The sequence below is a fragment of the Pinus tabuliformis genome, chromosome 3_1 (assembly GCF_031772625.1).
Source record: "Pinus tabuliformis cultivar Carrire ecotype Pingquan chromosome 3_1, CPIR1, whole genome shotgun sequence".
In the NCBI taxonomy this organism is placed as follows: domain Eukaryota; kingdom Viridiplantae; phylum Streptophyta; class Pinopsida; order Pinales; family Pinaceae; genus Pinus; species Pinus tabuliformis.
Window position 1 is genome coordinate 380,211,431 of NC_142301.1, and position 22,831 is coordinate 380,234,261.

Genomic DNA, 22,831 nt, shown 5'->3' on the forward strand with positions numbered 1-22,831 from the left:
ACTTGTAACATTCTACTTCATTACATAATGATGTTAGTTTAAATAGCTCGAACAGGTGTTCTAGTCTCATTTTGTGTCTATCATGCTAGGGAACACATTTTCTCTAATAACTAGAAAAGGTTTCACAAGAAAAAGCCTTGATTAGATTTAATTAAGCAGTTAATTAATTTTCCTAAGTCTAGCTTACAAAAATAAACTTAATTAATCAGTGTTAATTGGTGTAAACCGATTTTCCTCTAAAGACTTCCAGAAAAGTCACTTCATGGGGTCAAGATGATCTTAGCCATTGATTGTGATTAGATCATGGTCATTGATTTGTCAATAAAATGTTATAAGAGGAGATCGATGGGTCATTTGGAGAACACATCGAAGCACAGAGTTGAAGAGATAGCAAGGGCACCAAGGCAGCGCACGGACATCAGCGAAAATTGTTTCATCAAAGATTGTCAAAGAGATTCTTCATAGTTATTTCTAGGGATAATTGGAGATCGATTTTTCTGAAAAGAGAGGCAATTTTCTAGCAATGCAAGTTGCTCCAGGTAGGGGTGCTAATTACCCTAGTCGGCAATGCAAATTGCTCAGAAAAGGAGAAATTTTGGAGCAAGGAAAATTTGCAAGAGAGATCAATTTGCACAAGAGATCGATTTACCAGTAGAAGTCGAGATTTTCCAATGGAGGCCAGGTTAATTTTCCCAGCCAGTGGGAATTGCTAGAAGGGCCAAGTTTATCTGCAAGATCACACGTGTGAGCCAGAACAAGCTTCAGAGGGAAGCCGAATTTGTTCTAGTGAGACAAATTGCTTCCGAGAAGTCAGGGTGACTTGCAGAAGTGATCAAAATTATTTTGCCGAAGGTTTGTCATTTTACGGTAACCAGTAGTAATATTTTTGCTGAAGAATTTAATAATTAAAACCCTCATCTAAAGAACTGGGTTTCCTTTCGGGGTTTTTCCAAAGACATTTGTCTGAAAATTTGGTGTCCATTATTTGTGTGTGTGCATAATTTTCTCAATTCCTGACTTCCTGTGGTTAATTATTTTACTGAGAAGTTGTAGTAGTGTTTTATTTAGTATTTGCCGCAAGTTTTTGTAGAAGACAAAAATCTAATTAGACAGGAGAATAATAAACAGTAACTACAACAGAACTAAAATTTCACAAATGATCCAAAGCTGTTATAGTTTGGGCTACAATCTTTCCGAGGCTTTCTAGGATAGTCATTCCTAGAGTAGCCTTGGGAATATTATAGTCATTTGGGAAGATTCTGGGATAGTAATTCCTAGGTTGGTGAGGTGACAGCGGCCCCCTTTGAGGTGCAGTAGGTCTCACTTGAACTTTTGAACTTTATCTCTAGAAATGAGAGATTTTGTTGTAACACGCCAGATCAAGGTTGATTAAGGCAAGGCAAGATATAGGATTCAAGAAAGTCTACGCCAAGATGGGCCAACATAGTCAAGCAAAGTGCAAGGCTAATGCCATCAAGTAGAAGTCGACATATCAGGTAGTGGCCAACATATAGAAGACTTGTTCTTTTCGATAAAATTGACATGATAGCAAAATTAAGGCAGAAGAATAAGATTAAGGTAGTCTCCACACATGAACACATGAAAAGACTCCAAACACAAAGAATGGTGGATAACCTTGCTACCCTGATAAGCTTGAATAATGTATCTAACAGAGAATGATCATATCGATGATTTAATGGCTAACAAGGGTTGGTGAAACCTATGAAGAAGTCATCAATCCAAGAAAAAGTTTTATAAAATGTCATTAATTTGAGCAAGACTACACCCAAATCCTGACTGTAGAAGTATTGCAAGGCGTATTAGTGATTATAGTCAGTTAACATCCATATATTTGCTTGATGAAACTTTTCCTTTCTGCAAGATAGAAAGGTTTGGTTATTATAAACACTCTCCTAAAAGTGTTTTCGATGACACCATTCTACCCTTTCAGATCACAATCCAAGTGGCACTATGAAATTATGAATACAGTGCTTACTCAGCTTGACTGTAGAGCCCGATTTAGGGTCAAAAAGCAACATTTATCTCAAGTGTCAACCTCAAAGGTATCTGACAATCCTGCACTCCATTATATCACAACATCAGCACCAACACTTGGTGGCTTGAAAGTGGAGAGATTAGTGTGCTATCTGATCTATGCCACAAGAATAATTGGTTATCATAACTATAGAAAAATTATTACTGGGATAATAAAAAGGAAGAAGAGATGGATCCAATAATTACTGAAACAATAATAGTTCTCAAACAAACATTATGGAATAACAGTGCAAATGATTGATGATGAACGGAAATCACAATTTGAAAAGACTTTCTAATACAATAATATAATTTAATACTCATGTATAGTTCTGAACATGGGGTTATCATCTTACTTGCGGTCGCCTTCTACATCAGGAAGATCTTTGGTTATGGCAATGACCATGGCAAACAATGTCACAAACATTGTGATAAAAACCACTGAAGGGCTGCAAGCAAAACACAATCACAGAAAATTCAGTACTGCTATGGGAATAGAAAGATTACAGCCTCAATAAATAAACAGAACTGAAGAATACAGTCACAGTGATGATATCATCCCTCTGCGTATAATAGAGTTGGGTGCTCACCTCCATTGAAATTTAAGACCAAGCGCAGCTCTAGTTGCATAATATACCCCAAAATTGAGCAGGAAACCTCGAACCTACACAAAACCAGATTTAGACACTTGATTCATATAAATGATGCAAATTAGCAGCAAAAAAATATCATGTTTCATGCCTCAAGAAGATGTGCTTTAAAATAAAACCTAGAATTATAAAAACATAAAAAGAAACGTAAAATAAAACTCAGAATTAAAAAGGCCCAAAAGAAACATTAAATGAAACCCAGTATTAAAAAAGTACAAAGGAACACAAATAAAATCCATAAAAGGCACAAATGAAACATAAGAACGTTGATAAATTTCAAGAAAATGTCAAAGAATAGAGAAAGGATATAATTTTCTAAGGTTGGACAGATGCATCCAGCAAAAAGACAAGCAGAAAACAATCTCAGAGATCTCAAAAGGCATTATCCTCATCCTAGAGACCCATCCAAGGAACTGAACTAATGTAAAGAGCATTCCTTACAAGTATTTGCAGTGAAAATTATCCTCTAATCACTCCACTCAAATTTTAAAATGGGGTTATAAAAGGTCACAGCTATCATGTTAAGCTTGGGGTTTGGTGCAATAATGGAAAAGTTAGCCTCTCTCACTGTTGTGTTGCAATAATGCAATGCTCAACATAGGAGTGATCATGTTGACTACTATGTTGGAATTTTTGAATCTAACACATCAAAATTCTTCCTACACTATCTGGTTTATTTCTCTTACTTGTTTAGTTACTAAACAAGTTATTTAACCATATAAATATTGAAATAAACACAATGCAGTCTCAACCATCTACAGATCATCAACTGAAAGAAATAGACAAACACACAAGGGACACCGTTATTTTTGAACAATCGTCCCCAGAAAAAACCAACTTGGAAAAACTAGTGCAGCAGTTCTAAGGGTTTTAATATTAAGCAGATTTTCTTGAGTACAACTGGGTGCCAAACTGGCTCACCCGACAGAGAAAACAATCTGGCAGACTGGCAGTAATACCTCTCTTCGGAAGCAGATATTCGGCAAGTTTGCTCCACGAAACTCTCTCTAGCGTCTCTCTGAGGCTTAGTGTCAGCGCTTCTGGCCTCTGCATCAACCTAGAACCCTCTGCGTCAGCCTCTGGATGCATTGCGCAGCCATTCAGGCCCTCTGCGTCACTTTTTCAGCCTTTTGTCACTCACGCAAGCCCTCTGGCCATTTGCGTAGTCACTGCTGGCCTCTGCGTGGCTTCTGCTGGCTCTGCGTCTGTGTCTCTGCCTCTGTGCTAGTCTTCCGGCACTACCTTTGCCTCTCTACTATGCACTCACTGCCCCTCGCTGCAACTCTAATCACTGGTTCGATTTCTCTTAGCAAACCCCGCTCTAGAAAATCGAACTGACTGATCAATCTGGTGTATCTCCAACTGACCCTCAAGCCTCCTCTTATACTTTTTATGTTGAGTCTTCAACGGTCGAGATTACATCTCTAATCAACGACTAAGATTAGATTTGGCTTGATCCATGTCATTTAGAACCTTCTAACCCAGTTTTATATTAATACTCATTAATATTTTTATTTTCCTAAGTTTAGACTTAGGAACCCATTAAAAATATTAATTATTTTAATATCTCCTTCACCGGGTAGAATTTCTCCAAACCATTTATGGGTCTTGGAGATCTCATGTGCTTTAGTCTCTCCACCAATTATCATGGCTAGAGCACATCCGATGCTACCCCAAATCAACATACTAAACTTAGGGCCCTGAACTTCCAAAAAAGCATATTCATAGGGTTGAATGTTGCCAAATGAAGAGAGATCCACAAATAAAAGAAGACAAATAAGTATTAGACAGTTGACAACATGGTCTTATATTGCAAAGCTTGATGAGAGGATGACATGCCACATGGAATTTTTCATTTGATGAAGGCATGCTCAAGTTATGGATGGTCAAAGCTAGTCAATAGGTACTACAAGTTTTCAAGTAGCAAAACAGGGTCATCATTGGGACATTTTTTACATGCATTACATCAAAAGTGGTCTACAGGAGGAGAGGAACAAAACCCATGTTTCAATTTTTTGAGTTCCTTAAGGGCATTAAAGATCTCCTATTTGGGTGTGATGAGGTGGCATTGACCAAGGTGATGGGGCAGCACTATGGACATGTGGAGCTGACAGGGCATACTACAAATTAACATATGGCAAATAGTACCTAGATGAGGCGGAATGCTTGGCCAAATCAGCTAGGTGTGGGAGAACTAGAGAAAGGTGATCAAGTTCGAGTTACTATACATGGAAAAGTCAAGTCAATGGATAAGATAGCTGTTGGAAAGGTCAAAGAGAACGTTGAAGGTATTTTAGACAAAGAAGATAAGGTTGTGGACAAGTTTATAGTTGTTGTAAGTCAAAGGATGAGTCTTCTTTAGCTAATTCAACTTCCAAGGTGATCAAAGTTGATTTCCAAGGTAAGTCAAGTTACGGAGGTGGAACATTGAGCTTTTCAAGGGGAACGTTGGAGCACTTATGGCTACTATCCTCATCATTTTACCTTGTAGGCCACTTGCAATTGGAATGTTGGGCTTCCTTGCATTGTGAGAGTCAATTTGACCCCTTGGTGGGTAAAGTCATAAACTTAATGTAATATATTACTAAACAATTACTAAGTCCCCGACATGTGGATGACTAGTGAATATTATTTTTTAGAGGGAGTCAAACTAGTTGTTATCTTGTCGTTAGAAGGATTTTATAAAAGGGCAGTGTTAATTTTAGGTATGTTCTATGCTAGAGCAATTTATTTCAATTTTCACAGTTAGCTCAATATCTTTTCCAGATTAGCAATCCATCAGCATTAAAGTAAACTACAGATAGAGCATAAATATAAATCGCAGAAGACAAGCCAAGACAAGAGGACACAAGATGTGACGCTAGCCAGGGACAAACCCCAATGTGAGGAAACCCTTGATCAATTCTTCTTATATGTTCTTCAATAGTTCAGCAGAGAGAGAGAGAAAGATATAGTACATTTACAACAGAAGTCAACACTTCGACTTTCAAGATAAGGGAATAGATCATCTCTACATGAGATCAGTTGAAGACATGCTTCTTCAACCGATTCTCCAAGGTGACTCCTTCACCTATCATTGTGTTGTGTCTTGTCCATATGTTGCACCTCACCGTGTAGCACCATGCTGCACTCATCATCACAGTGCTGGACTGTTATGAAACCAGCTCACAAAAAGATAGAAAAGAGAGATCCACGCCTTAGAATTCAGCCTCTTCGAGGGGGCAACCTCCTTTACATTACATAAATGAACAATTCTTGGATGATACAAATGACAAAACCTCCTTTCTATATATAGGAGTCTAAGGAGTCACAATATAATCCAGCCGACCTAACAATAATAATATAAAGCCACAAAAATAAAATAGAGGAATTCTATGGGGCACAGAAATAACAATATGGGGGTAATAGGGGCACAACAATATAAATAAGGGGTATAACTACAATAGTGATGGGGTAATCACTAGTATTATAGGGACCCAACATGCCCCTCTCCTTCAAAAAAGTGTTGTCCTCAACGCTTGAGCAGTTCTGGATACTTCTGCATAAAATTCTCATCCTCCCATGTGGAATCTTCAGCGGATAAGTTCTTCCACTTGATAAGATACTCTGAAATTGATCGATTTCGTAGCTGTCGAGTTCTTGTTTCTGTGACTGCTTCCGGTTCCAATATAATTTTTCCTTCCTCGTCAAGTTCTGGCAATATTGTTTGAACTGGGAGCTTGTCGCCTATAACCTTCTTTAAAAATGAAACATGGAAAACTGGGTGCAATCGAGAAGCTGCAGGAAGCTCCAATTTGTATGCCATAGTACCAATCTTTTCCAACACCTTGTACGGACCATAATACTTTGGTGATAATTTATTATCCTTCTTAGCTTGCTTTAGGGACATTTGCTTATATGGTTGTAGCCGTAGGAATACCCAATCACCTACATCAAAACTTCTTTCACTGCGATGTTGATCTGCCTGTTGTTTCATTCTATTTTGTGCCAACACGAGGTTATCCTTTAAGAGTTGGAGGACTTGTTGTTGATGTTCGATGTGATGTTCCACTGCCTGAACCTTAGAATTTTCTCTTAAATATGATGTGATTGATGGTGGTTGGTACCCATAAAGTGCCATAAATGGGGTCATTTTTGTTGCTGTATGGAAGGAAGTGTTATACCACCATTCAGCCAGAGGCAACCATTTGACCCATTGTGTCTGTTTATCAGATACAAAGCAACGAAGATATCCTTCCAAACATTTGTTTACTATCTCAGTTTGCCCATCAGATTGAGGATGATAAGATGAGCTATGAGCTAACTGAGTACCAAGACAAGAAAATAATTCTGTCCAAAAATTTCCAGTGAAAATGGGATCTCTGTCACTTACAATAATCTTTGGATTTCCATGTAGCTTTTGAACTGTTTCCATAAATGTAGAAACTGTACTGGCTTTAAATGGATGTGATAATGCACAAAAGTGTGCATACTTGGTAAGTCTGTCAACTACCACCATGATGACACTCTTTCCCTCAGACTTGGGTAAACCTGTGATAAAATCCATTGAAACCTCCTCCCAACGTTGGCTTGGAATGGATAAAGGTTGTAATAGACCCGGTGTCTTAATTGTTTCAACTTTATTTTGTTGGCAAACCAAACATTCCGCCACAAACTTTTGAATATCTGATTTAAGGCCATCCCAAAAAAAATCCTTCTTAACCCTGTGGTAAGTTTTTAAAAATCCTGAGTGCCCTCCTAAGGGAGAAGTGTGCAATTCCATAAGAATCTTTTGTTTTAGCTGGGAATTCTTACAGAGGTATAAGCGATCTTTGTACCATAACGAATCATTTTTCCAGCTAAATGTATCAGAAGTACTGGAATCTTGTTGTAGCTTTCGAATAAGTGCCCACACTTCTTCATCATTCTTCCATTCCTCCTTTGCTTCGTTTATCCAATCTGGTTGGATAATAGAAATGGCACACAACAATGCTTCCATATCCTCATCCTTTCTTGAGAGTGCATCTGCCACCACATTTTGCTTCCCTTTTTTGTAGATGATTTCAAAGTCATAACCCAACATCTTTGTGACCCACTTTTGTTGCTCTTCAGAGGATAATCTTTGTTCTAAAAAGTATTTAAGGCTATCATGATCCGTTTTTACCTTGAAGTGTCTTCCCATTAGGTAGGGTCGCCATTTCTTAAGTGCATGGAGTATTGCCAACATTTCCTTCTCATAAATAGCTTTGCTTAAAAACTTTCCCTTGATTGGACGACTTTCAAAAGCAATGGGTCTTTCATCTTGCATTAGAACAGCACCAATTCCATTTCCTGAAGCATCACATTCCACAATAAAGGTTTTTGTGAAGTCCGGTGTAGCTAAGACCGGTGCTTGGCACATTGCCTCTTTAAGATGTTTAAAGGCCTTTGTTGCTTCCGGAGTCCATGAAAATGAATCTTTCTTCAATAATGTTGTTAGAGGTGCTGCTATTCTCCCATAATTCTTAACAAACTTGCGATAATACCCTGTCAACCCAAGAAATCCTCGCAGATGCTTTATGGATGTGGGGATTTTCCATTCCTTAATGGCTTTAATTTTGCTAGGGTCTACCTTAACTCCTTCATGAGATACAATATGACCCAAATATTCCACCTCCTGGACTCCAAAGAAACATTTGGATCTTTTTGCATATAATTGTTTCTCCTCCAATAGTTGTAGCACCTTGTCAACATGTTCAACATGATCCTTCCAAGACTTGTTGTAGATTAGTATATCATCAAAAAATACTAACACAAATTTTCTAAGGAATGGTTTGAAAATTGAATTCATCAAACCTTGAAATGTTGAAGGTGCATTGGTAAGGCCAAAAGGCATGACCAAAAATTCATAATGACCCTCATGAGTTCTAAATGCCGTTTTCGGAATGTCTTCAATCTTCATTCTGATTTGATGATATCCCGAACGAAGATCCAACTTGGTGAAGTAAATTGATCCATGCAATTCATCCAGTAATTCATCAATGACAGGAATGGGGAACTTATCTTTAATAGTGAGCTTGTTGAGCTCCCTATAATCTGGACACATGCGCCATGATCCATCCTTCTTGTGCACCAATACTACTGGAGCTGAGAAAGAACTTTGACTTGGTTGAATTATACCAGCCTCTAGCATTTCTGCAACCATACGTTCAATTTCACTTTTTTGGACATATGGATATCTGTACGGCCTGATGTTTGGAGGAACACTTCCTGGAATCAGATGAATAGCATGATCATGATCACGCATAGGTGGGAGACCTTTGGGAGTCTCAAATACCTTGGAATGATTGTCCAGGACTTTTTGGAGATCTGGAGAAATAGATGATTCCAATGTGGAAACATCTAGCGAACATAATTGTGCAATTACACCTCTTTGCTCCTTTTTTAGAAGCTTTGTCATGCCATTAGAGCTGATTATCTTTCCTGGTTTCCCTGCAATACCCCTTAATTCAACTTCCTTTCCTTCCACAGAAAATTTCATGAAAAGTTCTTGAAAATTAAAAGCTATTGTACCCAAGGATTGTAGCCATTGGACTCCTAGTACAACATCAGCACCTCCCATTGGAATGGAAAGCATTGGGCTAGTCAATACATATTCTCCCATGGATAGCTTGATATTATGGCACTTTCCAGAACAATTTATTGTTCCTCCATTTGCAATCATCACTTGACACTCTGGTGCTGGATATAGGAAGCAATTCAATTCTTTTGCTACCCTACAATGAATAAAATTGTGGGTGCTTCCTGAATCAATCAACACTATTACCTTTTTCTTTTTGATTTGTCCCTCTATCTTGATGGTTTGAGGAGTGGTAATTCCCGCCAATGCATTACAAGATATGGTCGGATTTATTTGTTCTTCATCTAGGCTTTGTTCCTGGAATATATCCTCTTCTTTTGACCTTTCTTGCTCCTTTTCTTCTTCCTCTTCACAATCTATGTAGAATAATTTCTTCTCAGCACACTTATGACCTTTTGTGTATTTGCTATCACAATTGTAACAAAGCCCTTTTGCTCTTTTTTCTTCCAATTGTTGTGGTGTCAACCTTGTAGGTTGTGGAAGACTATGGGCAACAACACTTCCGTCTTTATAGTTGTGAATGGTATGCTTCCTAGTTGCCATAATTTTGCTTTCCATTTTTCTTGCTAACCTGAATGCCTTCTCTAATGAATCAGGTTCCCAAAGGCGCACATCATGTTGGATATTATCCTTTAAAGACCCTATGAACACATCAATCCTATGCTCCTCTGGAATATCTTTTACCCTTATGTTCAATTTTTGGAACTCCTCAATGTGCTCCATTATTGAACCCTTTTGTTTGAGACTTATCAATTGGCTAAAAAAAGTGTTGCTTTTTGTATCCTCATAATGTGCTATCAATTCTTCCGTAAAAATTGCCCAAGTAATAAATTGTTTACGAGAACAAAGCCATTGATACCATACAAACTGATTTGGTTCCAAATATAAAGTTGCCATACGTACCTTTTGTGTGTTTTGCACATTATTGAGATCGAAGAATTGCTCCATCTGTAATATCCATTTGGCGGGATCCTTGCCATCAAACTTCCTCATATCGATTTTTGGAATATGGTGGGTCTTTGATCCAACATTAGAGTCTATGGAATCATGATTAACATTTCTTTTGTTCACATCATGAGTTTCCTTTACAACCTTTTCACCATTAGTAAGTATTTCTTGTAGAAAATTTGTCAAATCTGTCTTCAAATCTGCCATGTCTGTCTTCAAATCTGTCCTCAAATCTATCTTCAGATCATCCATCTTAGCTTCCATGCCCTTTATCTTAGATTCCATGCCATTTATCTTAGATTCCACGCCATTTATCTTAGCATCTGTTAGCTTTGGTGAGCGTGACATTTGTTGCACTTGTTCTTGTAATTTCGATATATCATGTAGCATTTCTTCCTCTTCTTCATGAGTCATGCTAGAGCTTTCAGGTTCCTTACTAGGTGTTTGCATTTTCTTTCCTCGGGGCATCAGTTACCGATAATAATGCTTTACTATGCCCTTTGAATTCCTTCAAACTAAGCTTATGCAAAAATTTAAAAAAAAACTACACACCTTTTTTTTCTTTGTAGAAGCCTGATATTGAATCTGATGTATCTCTGTAATTTCGAATCATCCAGTTCTGAAATTGTGACCTGTAGTAGCCTTCTATGTCCTCTTTCCAATGCCACTAGTCTGATCCAAATTGGATTCTCCAAGAAAGAGTTATGCACAATCTCCCGCAGTGACCTGATTATAGACTAGTTCAGTAGAGCGAACTTGTATGAAGTGCCACGTGTCACTGTCTCAACCTTTGACTCTGAAAAATATATAAAAGAAAACTACAGTCCGTCCTCTTTCTGTACCTTCTTACGAAATTTCAATCCGATGCTCAGAAAGAAAGTTATGACGATTTTCCCCAGGTCACCTGTTTTGAGTGTAATTCAGGAGTCTGCAAAAAGACCAACTTCCTCAGATCATATCTCTGAAAATATCGCGCAAAAAGCTCTGAAATTTGGACCCAAGGTTCAGCGCGATTTCTTCTCAAATGGGTTTTTTTTGCGACTTCTGAAACGTCACAGAAAAAAAGTTATAGCGAAAATGCCACGATGACCTGTTTGGAGCAGCGAAACCCTAGAATCCAAAGCTCTGATACCAGATGTTATGAAACCAGCTCACAAAAAGATAGAAAAGAGAGATCCACGCCTTAGAATTCAGCCTCTTCGAGGGGGCAACCTCCTTTACATTACATAAACGAACAATTCTTGGATGATACAAATGACAAAACCTCCTTTCTATATATAGGAGTCTAAGGAGTCACAATATAATCCAGCCGACCTAACAATAATAATATAAAGCCACAAAAATAAAATAGAGGAATTCTATGGGGCACAGAAATAACAATATGGGGGTAATAGGGGCACAACAATATAAATAAGGGGTATAACTACAATAGTAATGGGGTAATCACTAGTATTATAGGGACCCAACATGGACCTAATGACCATGCTAGGCACTTCATGTTGCTGCTCCTGTCACTATGCTACTCCAATCACTGAGCTGCTCTCATCACGAATCTGCACTCAATGTTGCACTCATCATTGATCTGCACTCAATGACTACTATGCTGCACTTCACTGTTGTCTCTAATACCATGTTGCATCCAACTGCATCTAACCAAGCTGTCTAACATGTTGACCACACAAGCAGTCACATCAACCTTCAATCCTTATCCTTGTGCAACCCTTAACACAATATGCTGTTGGCTATGGCCTACGGCCTAGCCCAGCAGCAAGCAAGGTTATCATACAGTACCCAGCTATTACCCTTGAAGAACAATGTCTACCAATCAGCCTTATTGCTGCACAGTATGCCCAGAACAGATCTCAAATGTGTCACGTTGTCACCTACAGCAATGTGACTTTAACGCTGATGAAATACTTCCTTTAGTTGCGGCATAAGACCACTTCTTCTTGCTGCGTCTTAGGTCTTTGTATGCCGCTGATTAGGGCCTCTTCTATTGCGGCTAATAGAGCTGTGTATAAGACCTTTTTCATGATGGCAAATAGGAGCTAGATGAGGGCTACCAATTAGGTCTCTAGATTGACAATGTAATACATCTTCCTTTCAGATCTCCTCACTACTGCTAGGGCTTCATGACCTTCCACTAGACAGCATATAGAACTCTTCTCAATACAGTGGCTAGAGTCTCCATTATGACAGTGGATTAGGATCTTTATGGACAGCGGTTTAGGAGCTACTCAGACATCAGATCAAGGTTCTCTTTTGTTGCGTTTTGAGGGTTACTTGTGACAGCAAATCATGACCTGCGACTAGGGTATTTAGGACAATGTATGAGGGCTTATCCTTCAGCTGTGTGTAGGCTTCTTTTCACTGCGGCTAGGGCTCCCTCTAGTACTCCTTAGATCTGCGTTGAAGCTCCTTAGACTAGAGAGCCTTTTCTTGACAGCGTTGAGGGCTTATACTTTACTTCCTTCCTTGACTGCGGCTAGGGCATGTATACCTGCGGCTAGGGCTCCTCCAAGATTCCTCCTTTAGGGCTGCGTAGAAGGCATCTTGACTAGCTGCGTAGAACCCTTTCTTCACTGCGTTAAAATCTCCTCCATGATAGCGTTAGGATCTAGGGCAGCGTATCCTCTTTAGATTTCTCCTCCCACCAAAACCCAAAGACAAGTGGAGAGGAAGAGATCACCAAGAGGATGTGTGTACAAATGACTTTCAAGGCACCTCTATTTATACTAAAACGTTGAGCACAAGAGGGGTTTATTTGGTTGCTCGCTGACCTTGACGAATTGTCCCATAACACAAATAAATTCATATCTCCATGAATACTTATCGAAATCGGATGATCTTTAGATCAATCCTACACGTCTCGATGAAAGGGATCCAAGAAAAATATCCACTGCCATTAATAAGATGACCCACATGGAGTTTGGCCCTAGTTGCCAATTTTAATAGGAAGCCTCCCCTTTAGTGAAGGTTGTTGACGTGAGATCATTTTGATGCCATAATACAAATAAACCAATTTGCGAAAATACTCTCTTGTGTATTGAGTTAATTTCTATGCTTTTTGTTCTTGACTTTTGTCTATAATCTTGTGCTTTTAAGGACTATCTTGCAAGAGTTAGAAAATGTAACTATGTTCGGTCTTCATTAATGTACTTGAGTCATTATGTAATGTACTTGTCAAAATAATAAAGAAAAGAATTTTTATTATTGTAACAATGACTTAATTAAAGCATGGGTTTCATGCTTGGGTCATCATTATATTAGTCAAAGTCCCCATTGTGAACTCCTAAGATTAATATTGAGTTTATAGAGTCAATGTACATTCAAAGAGACCCTTCTTGGGCTTTTGAAGCATGTAAAATGGTTTATTATTGAGGCAATTATGAATTATGTACCCTCCACATCAAGTCGTCCTAAGAGAGATCAAGTCGACCTAAGGACCCTAAGTCAACCCACAAAAAGCCTATATATACAAGGAGGTCAAAGTCATATGGAGCATCAACTCTTAAGCTAGTTCAATATCTAAAGAAGAGCTGGAGAAGTGCGAGTCTGTTGCCGAGAGGTCGAAAGAAGTGCGAGTTTGGGGAAGTCTATAAAGAGGAAGAAAATCGAACTTTTGGTGCCTCTCTCTCTCTGTTTCGTGGTCTAGATTGGGAGATCGAAGTCTCCTAAGTTTTTGTTGTTGCCGAAAGTTGCAACCTATTCGAAGTTGCTAGAAGGGGTTGAAGATCTGGGAGGCTAACTTGGTGTGGAGGGAAAGTCTGATCTTGGTCTAGGGTGAAGAGTCTCAAAGAATACTATTGAAAGGAAGAATTATCTTGACTGGGTTATCCCCTCAAAGGGTTTTTTCCCTAGCATAGTGCCTATATCTTGTGTCTCTTGTTTTGTGATCTTCATACACATATAATATGGTAATTGCTTGATGAAAGATAAGATAATAAAGAAGTAAAAGAAGCCAGCACACTCACAAGTAATTATCAAGAAAGGAGAATCAAACCGTAATATAATTACTTTGATTTTCCCAAATGGTATCAGAGCTAAGGTCAGGAAGAGTCGAAGATCACTTTGTTGGCATGGATTCTCCCTCTATGGTGAACTACATAAGAATGGGTTGCAACACTGCTGGAAGCTGGATCAAGAAGGTCATCTACTACTTGTTCAACAAGGTCAAGAGTCAAGGATTCTTGGCTACCCTTATAGGTTCTCTTACTGATGACAATGCATGGATCATTGATAGTGGAGCATTGAGACACGTGACAGGTGAAAGTAAGCAACTTCATACACTATCAAAGGAGCCATCCTCTCATGCAATGGAATTGGGTGACAACAAAAGTTGTGTTGTTAGAGGCCTAGATCAACATCGTTGAACCTAGACAATGGATCGAAGTTGAATCTCAACAACATTCTCTATGTTCCAGGTTTGAAAAAGAATTTGCTTTCTATTTCTTGTTTAGAAGATGAAGGGGAAAGAATTGCTTTTGTTGATGGAAAAGTATTGGTTTGAGGAAAGGACTCTAGCATTGATAAAGCTAGGGTTATTGGAGTTCGTGAAGGAAGTCTTTATCGGGTCATTACACCACCTCCTCAAGCTTTGGTTCATATGGAAATAAGTCCCATTGAGCTATGGCATAGGAGATATGGTCATCTACATTACAAGGTCATCCCTACTCTTAGAGTCAATTGGTTCATGGCATTCCTAATATGAAGTTAGATCATGAAGGTGTGTGCAAGGGATGCTCTTTGGGGAAACATACTAGAAAGCAATTTCATAATAGTGAAACTAGGTCTAAAGAGATATTAGACCTCATCCATTTTGATGTATGTGGACCCCTGTCTGACAAATCACTTGGAGGTCATCCTTACTCTGTGACATTCATTGATGACCATTCTAGGAAGACATGGCTCTACCTCCTCAAAACTAAAGATGAAGTATTTGACAAGCTCAAGGACTTTAGGGCTGGAGTGGAAACCTTAACCGAAAGAAAGATAAAAACTTTGAGGTCTGACAATAGTGGGGAATACACTTCTAAAGAGTTGATTGCATATTGTAAGGAAGCGGGTATTAAGAGGGAGCTCATTGTTCCCTACTATCCCGAACAAAATGGATTGGCTGAAAGGAAAAATAGGTCAATTGAAGAAGGCATTCGAACTATGCTCCTTGATCAATATCTACCGAAGTTCTTATGGGGAGAAGCAACGATGATTGTCCCGCCTGCAGGGGGCTTGTTTTGCAGAGGATCCACGAGACCTTCCGCCCCGTAACCCCGCATTTTGTAATCGTCGAGATCTTTGTAATTTGTATAAGGGCTGGACGATTTCATTGGTAACACTTTGGTTTTCGGCTTCGAATCTGCGCCTTTTGTCATGGGTCGCGTGGAGGGCTTCGAATCTACGACTTCCAGGATTTCCACGCGGCTCTTCAGATCTTCACGCTGCTACTCTTCAAATCTTCACTCGCAAATCTGCGCCTCTTCACATCATATCTTCACGCTGCAACTCTCGTGACCATCTTCCAAGATTTCCACGCGGCTATTTAGATCTTCACGCTGCGGCACTTCAAATCTTCACTTTGCAGCTCTTCACGCTTTAGATCTGCGTCTCTTCACCTCAGATCTTCACACTGCAACTCTCGTGACCATCTTCCAAGATTTCCACACGGCTCTTTAGATCTTCACGTTGCGGCTCTTCAGATCTTCACACTGCGGCAATCTTTTTGTGGCCTTCTGTGGACTTCAGCACTGGTGCTACATCTATCGATCTTATGGCTACCCAAGAGAGCATTCCCCAGATGGCTCCCAGCTTCATGAAAATAGTTGTTGGCTCAGTTCCATCCGCCTCTGGGGGGCAAGCTCCTGCCCATATCGTCAGTGAAGCCCCAGCTCCCACTGTCCAGGTGGTCCAAGCCTCACTCGATGAAGCTTTGAACTTCTCTGAAAGTGCCCTAATCTGCCGATTCAATGGTTTTTGGCTGCGGCTGACAGCTCTCCACAATTGGATCTCAGAGGTATGGAAGCCTCTAATTCCTAATGCAATTAATATCTACCCCTGTGCTAGGGGTTTCTTTATAGTAGATTTTGAAAACCCTGAAAGCAGACAATGTATTCTAGATTCCGGCCCTTGGTTTTGGGAAAAATCAGGGCTATTCATGAAGCCATGGCACCCATCATTCGATCCCTCAACAACAGTCATAACCTCAGCACCAATTTGGGTGAGGTTGCCAAACCTACCCTTGCATCTCTGGAATTTCCCTTCGCTAAAAGCCATTGGAAATGCAATTGGGAAATTTTACTGCAGGTGCCCAGAAACAGAGGAATATGCCAAAACCACCTATGCACGCATCTGTGTGGAAATGGACTTCAGCGTCGGATTCCCAACTGAAATACACCTAACAAGTAAAGACTATGTGTGGAACCAGAAACTCGATTATGAAAGTGTCCTCTTCAGATGTCAATCTTGCTTTGAGACAAGCCACCTAGCTAAAAACTACCCAAAAGCCTCCCAGAAAAATTATGCTAGAAAAAATCACCACAGATCTACCTGGTGGGAAGGAGCACAAAAAGAACACTACACTGTCATCAAAGAAGAATACTCTCGAGAAAACTCTGAATCACAAGAAATCGGGCAAGAAAGAAACAACTCTCAAGACAAGCAGGGGGAAAGCCCCGCCCAACAACAAAAGAGTGAACTCGACAACCCCTCAAGCATCAACAGTTATGAGGATTTGAATACCACACAAAATAAATCTTCATTTAACAGCAAAGTAGATCTCCTGGACCAAACTTCTTCTCCGACTATCTTCAAAAGGACAAACACAATAGATGGTGAAGCTAAGACACCAATGTCCCAAGAACCAGAAGGGATGAAGGAGATGCATGATAAAGAAAGTTGGAAGACCGTAGAGAAAAAAAAGAAAACTACAGCACCAACCTCATTAAGAAAGACGAGGAGCCAGACAATTAGAAACTAGGAAAATTATAGGTCCGATAGACCAATTTGGTCTCAGTGGACGTTAACCACCATCATCATCACATTCAAAATAGAAGTATTGATAAGAGTCTTGATAATACTACACTCGAAGAAGTATTCACAGGGAAGAAGCCAATTGTGGATCACCTCTGAATCTTTGGAAGTTCAACATATATCCATGTTCCATAAGACAAGTGAAAGATGTTGGACTCGACAAGTATCAAGGGAACATTCGTTGGTTATAGTCTTTCCTCAAAAGCATATAGAATCTACATAAAGGAAGGAAGACACATTGAAGTAAGCAGGTGTGTCATATTCGATGAAAATCAAGCATACAAGAAATCAAAGGATATTCCTATTGATTCTGACAACAGAGAAGTTCCCATATTTGAAGAAGAAGAAGTTCATCATGAAAACTCTGCTACAAATATCGAAGAAGAAGGACCAAGTGAGCCTATTCAATCAGTGGTTGTCCCAAACACAAGGAAGAGGCCAAATTGGTTGAAAACTACATTAAAAGATGTTGAAGGACATGAAGCTGCGAAAGGTTCCTTTAAGGAAAGTAAGAAACCAAAGCGATATTCTGGCTATGTTGCATATATGACAAAGTTAATTGAAGTCGAACCATCTACACTCAAGGAAGCTGAGCATGAAGAGGTTTCGAAGAAAGCTATGCTGGAAGAATATCAATCCATCATGAAGAATGGGGTTTGGGAGATCGTTCCTAGACCTAGTGACAAATTGGTGGGTCACATCGAAGTGGATCTATAAGATCAAACATGTTGTTGATGGAAGTATAGACAAGTACAAAGCAAGATTTGTTGCAAGGGGTTTCTCTCAAAAGGAAGGCATTGATTATGAAGAAACCTTTGCACCTATAGCAAGGTACACTACCATTAGATCGTTGGTTTCATTGGCTGCTACAATGGGGTGGAATATCCATCAAATGGATGTTAAGACACATTTCTGAATGGGACCATTGATGAGGAAGTGTACATCGAACAACCCGAGGGCTTTGAAGTGAATAGTAGGGACTCTCATGTTTGCAGACTTAAGAAGGCCCTATATGGCTTGAAGCAAGCACCTAGGGCATGGTATGCAAGGATGGATGCATATCTACTTAGAATTGGGTTTGTGAAGAGTTATGTTGATCCGAATCTCTACATCAAGGTCATGAATAATGAGCTCATCATTATTCTACTATATGTGGATGATTTATTCATCACTGGTGTAGAGTGAAAAATTCAAGAATGCAAGAAGATGTTGGCAGTGGAATTTGAAATGAAGGATCTAGGACTGATGCACTATTACCTAAGTCACCTGACACAGGGATTTGGGATTTGACGGATACGGGGATTCGAGTGTCGGATACAGACACGTTGACCCCCCGGAAATGAACACGTTCGGATACGTTATATATTATTATATATATATATATATATATATATATATTAAAAATTAGATATTTCTTACACAACTTTTCATTCATGATACTGATTCATTGATTCAAACATAGATCTTCATCTAGATGTAAGTTTTACAAAGTAACATTATGCATACCAAATTACAAATACAATTGTGACATAAATGATAAATGATAAATTATAAATTTATAATACATATTCAATTCATCAATGATCCAATAGGAGAAAGACAAGATAGTAAGATAAATATATTCTAGTTTTCTCATTAAGTCATCAAAATCAAAATGTGTTACTGTTTACGTAGGTAGTGCAATGTCAATGGCAAATAGAAATAGAAAATACAAAACAACTACAACTACAAGTCTACAAATATACAAGCCTCAAGGTAGTAGGTATCTCATGACTCATGAGTCATCAATCCTCATAGTCATCGTCAAAATCAGCCTCATTGTCCTCATCATCATGGTCACCACTGCTCTCCTTTGTCGCATCCTCCTCTCTGTATCCAAAGTCATCTATGCATCTACTGGTGTGGAGGATGTCCCCTCTATAGTATCACCATCATCAAATTTGACAGGCCCTAGCACTTACATGTTGTTTGAATTTCCTTGAAAATGCTCGCACACCCTTTGCTCCTTGCTCCTAAACACCCATAGCAAACCCACAACAAACTAAACAAGTGAATGTGCAAATAGAATGGGGAAATATGCCTTTATAACACCACGCAGGTTCTTGATTTCCGGATTCGAAGTGTCCTAATCAGGACACGTTCCGGATTCAAAGTGTCCTGATTGGGACACGTTTCGGATTCAAAGTGTCCCGATCAGACATGACGTGTCCCGATTTTCAGACACGAATCCGCCCGAATCATGTTCAATTCGCCGGATTCGGGACACGTAGGGCCTAGGGATCCAGTTTCATAGACTATTACCTAGGTCTAGAAGTATGGCATTAACCTGGGGAGATATAATTGGGGCAAGGAAAGTACATCATCAAGTTATTGCAGAAATTGGGGATGATGGATACAAAGTCGATGACTACTCCTACGATCACCAACCTCAAGAAGTTGAGGGGCTCTGACTCTAGTCTTGTGGATCCTACCTCATATCGACAGTTGGTGGGTTCCCTAATGTATCTGGTAAATACTAGGCCAGATATATGTTTTGCAATGAACAGTCTTAGTCAGTTTCAGTTGAAGCCTCGTCATGATCACTAGATCACTGCCAAACATATATTGAGGTATCTTCGTGGCACTATACATCACTGCCTAAAGTATGATAGTAAGGAAGCCAAGCTAATTGCCTTCACAGACTCTAATTGCGGTGGCAATAAGACCGATGGAAGGAACACTATTGGAGGATGCTTTAGTCTGGGAGTTGCTATGATCTCATGGATGAGTAGGAAGCAAGATCCCGTTACAATGAGTAGTGTCGAGGCAGAATATGTGGCTGCATGTGAAGTAGGAAAAGAGGTTGTTTAGTTGAGGAATCTTCTGACAGATTTGTTCGAGAAGTCTTTGGTTCCTACCGTGATTAATTGTGACAACCAAAGATGTATCAAGATGTCTGGAGATCCCATGTTTCATTCGAGGACGAAACATATCAATAATAAGTTCCACTTTATTAGGAACTTGGTGTAAGATGGGATCGTGAAGTTGGAGTATGTCTTGACAGATGAACAGGTAGCAGACATACTAACAAAGGCTCTTCATAATAAGAAGTTTGAATATCTAAGGAACCTGCTTGGTTTGGTAGATATTGTTGACTGTATTGATGATAAGAAAGTGGAAGAGATTTGTTGAGGCTTTGTGAGTGAAGCATTGCCTGGGGAGACATTTGGCCGACACTTTATGTTGATGTCTGGGTCCCTAAGTTGAAAAAGGTGGTGTTAGTTAATTGAGCTTTGTTCTGGATACACACTTGTATGTTTGGGTTGGTGGTTAGCAAGTAAGCTTGATGGTACCTAGAGGGGTTGAAAGCTTGAATCCACCTTATTCCCACTTGGATAGATTGCCCTGGTCAGGAATCTAGTCCGTGGCATTGCAGTGCCTAAACTGTTGAGTCACTGATTGGATAGATTGCCCTGGTCAAGAATCTGGTCAGTGGCATTGTGGTGCCTAAATTGATGAGTGACTGATTGGATAGATTGCCCTAGTTAGGAATCTAGTCCATGGCATTGCGGTGCCTAAAAGTTCTTCATGGTTCATATATTTTGAGATCTTCCATTGTATTTGTACATTATGAATACCTCCCTAGTTAAGAAGAAATGTTAGAAAATGTAACTATGTTCGGTCTTCATTAATGTACTCGAGTCATTATGTAATGTACTTGTCAAAAGAATAAAGAAAAGAATTTTTATTATTGTAACAATAACTTATTAAAGCATGGGTTTCATGCTTGGGTCATCATTATATTAGTCAAAGACTAAAGTCCCCATTGTGGACTCATAGGATTAATATTGAGTTTATAGAGTCATTGTACATTCAAAGAGACCCTTCTTGGGCTTTTGAATCATGTAAAAAGGTTTAGTACTGAGTCAAATATCAATTATGTACCCTCCACATCAAGTCAGCCTAAGGACCCTAATAAGACCCACAAGAAACCTATACATACAAGGAGGTCGAAGTCATTTGGAGCATCAACTCTTAAGCTAGTTCGATATCTCAAGAAGAGCTGGAGAAGTGTGAAGTCTATTGTCGGGAGGTCGAAAGAAGTGCGAGTTTGGGTAAGTTTATGGAGAGGAAGAAAATCTAACTTCTGGTGCCTCTCTCTCTATTTCATGGTCTGGATTGAGAGATCGAAGTCTCCTAAGAGTTTGTTGTTGTCAGAAGCTCCCTATTGCTGCCTAGTCAAAGTTGTTGGAAGGGGTCGAAGATCTGGGCGGCTGACTTAGTGCGGAGGGAAAGTTTGGTCTTGGTCTAGGGTGAAGAGTCTCAAAGAATACTATTGAAAGGAAGAATTATCTTGACTGGGTTTTCCCCTCGAGGGTGTTTTACCTTGGCATAGTGCCTATATCTTGTGTCTCTTGTTTTGTGATCTTCATACACACATAATATGGTAATTGCTTGATGAAAGATAAGATAATAAAAAAGTAAAAGAAGCCAACACACTCACAATAATTATCAAGAAAGGAGAATCAAACCCTAATATAATTACTTTGATTTTCCAGCATCACAAGACTATCATGGCAATACATTGAGAGACAAACAGTCACGCAGAAGAGGAGATCAAGGCCCAAGGCTTCATCTCACCCTTTATTAGTTGGAAAAAATACACTTCTCTAAGTGTTGGATAGGACCTCTAGGTGGAATCTCCATCCAGAATTGTGGGTTACTAGCACTATTGTTGTCGTTATGGTTTGGGCATCTTGAATGAGTAGATCCTCCTAGTAATGGTAAATTTTCTTGTAGGTTGTCCAAGGCTAAGAGAATAGCATAATTCCAGCCCAACTCCCTACTCATCTCTAGTCAAAAAAGGAAAATCAACAAAGAAAGGGTTGTGATCACAACTTTGCAATGGTAAGAATAAAAGGCAAAGGTAAAGCCTCACTCTTCAACCATCTCATTAGTTAAAATTCCTAAAAAAAATCCTTCTTGTTTTATTATTAGCTTGTTGTAAATTTTCTTATCACATATAGCTAGTAGTCCTTGGAGAAAAAGGAACTTAAATTTTTATCATAGTCAAGGAATTGATATATCTATTTTTTGAGTTTATTTTGAATTTTTGCCACATTTTATACAAGTACATCTAGTGCATGTGTGTAGCTCTGTAGGAAAATTTCGTTGTAGCAGTGTAATATTCCTAATTGGAATTTAACAGCTAATACCAGTGAATGGACTAGGAATAGTAAATAAACTGGAACTCATACACAATAATTAAAACACCAAAATGTCCAGCAATAGAATCTGAGCCATTTTATTAATTTTATAATAAAAGAGTACATAAAATGAGTTGAAGTTTTGGAACCTGGGCTTGCTATGCAAGCTATCCAAACCCCATGTAGTACAACTCTGATCTGGAGGAAATATTGGCCCAAACTGGTACTGCGTACTACCCAGAAAATTACTACTATTGCTATTGGAATGGGGCTGACGATTCTGCCCTGGAGAATGCTCGGGTCACCCTCAAATTGCAGCCACTAACTCCCCTCCAAAACCCCAAAAAATACCCAGAAAGGGTTTGGCCCAAATCCAAGCCAAAACTGAG

General features: G+C 39.2%; 1 protein-coding gene across 2 annotated transcripts in view; it reads right to left on the reverse strand.

Moving 5' to 3' along the window:
- HST (homogentisate prenyltransferase) overlaps positions 1-22,831 on the reverse strand; it is a 307,427-nt gene that overhangs the window by 164,391 nt on the left and 120,205 nt on the right. For both annotated transcript variants that reach the window (XM_089412784.1, XM_089412783.1), the window contains exons 5-6: positions 2,625-2,698; positions 2,391-2,483 (exon numbers count right to left, since the gene is read on the reverse strand). In XM_089412784.1, coding sequence (XP_089268910.1) covers positions 2,391-2,483; positions 2,625-2,698 — 167 coding nt within the window. The remainder of the gene's footprint in view (positions 1-2,390; positions 2,484-2,624; positions 2,699-22,831) is intronic.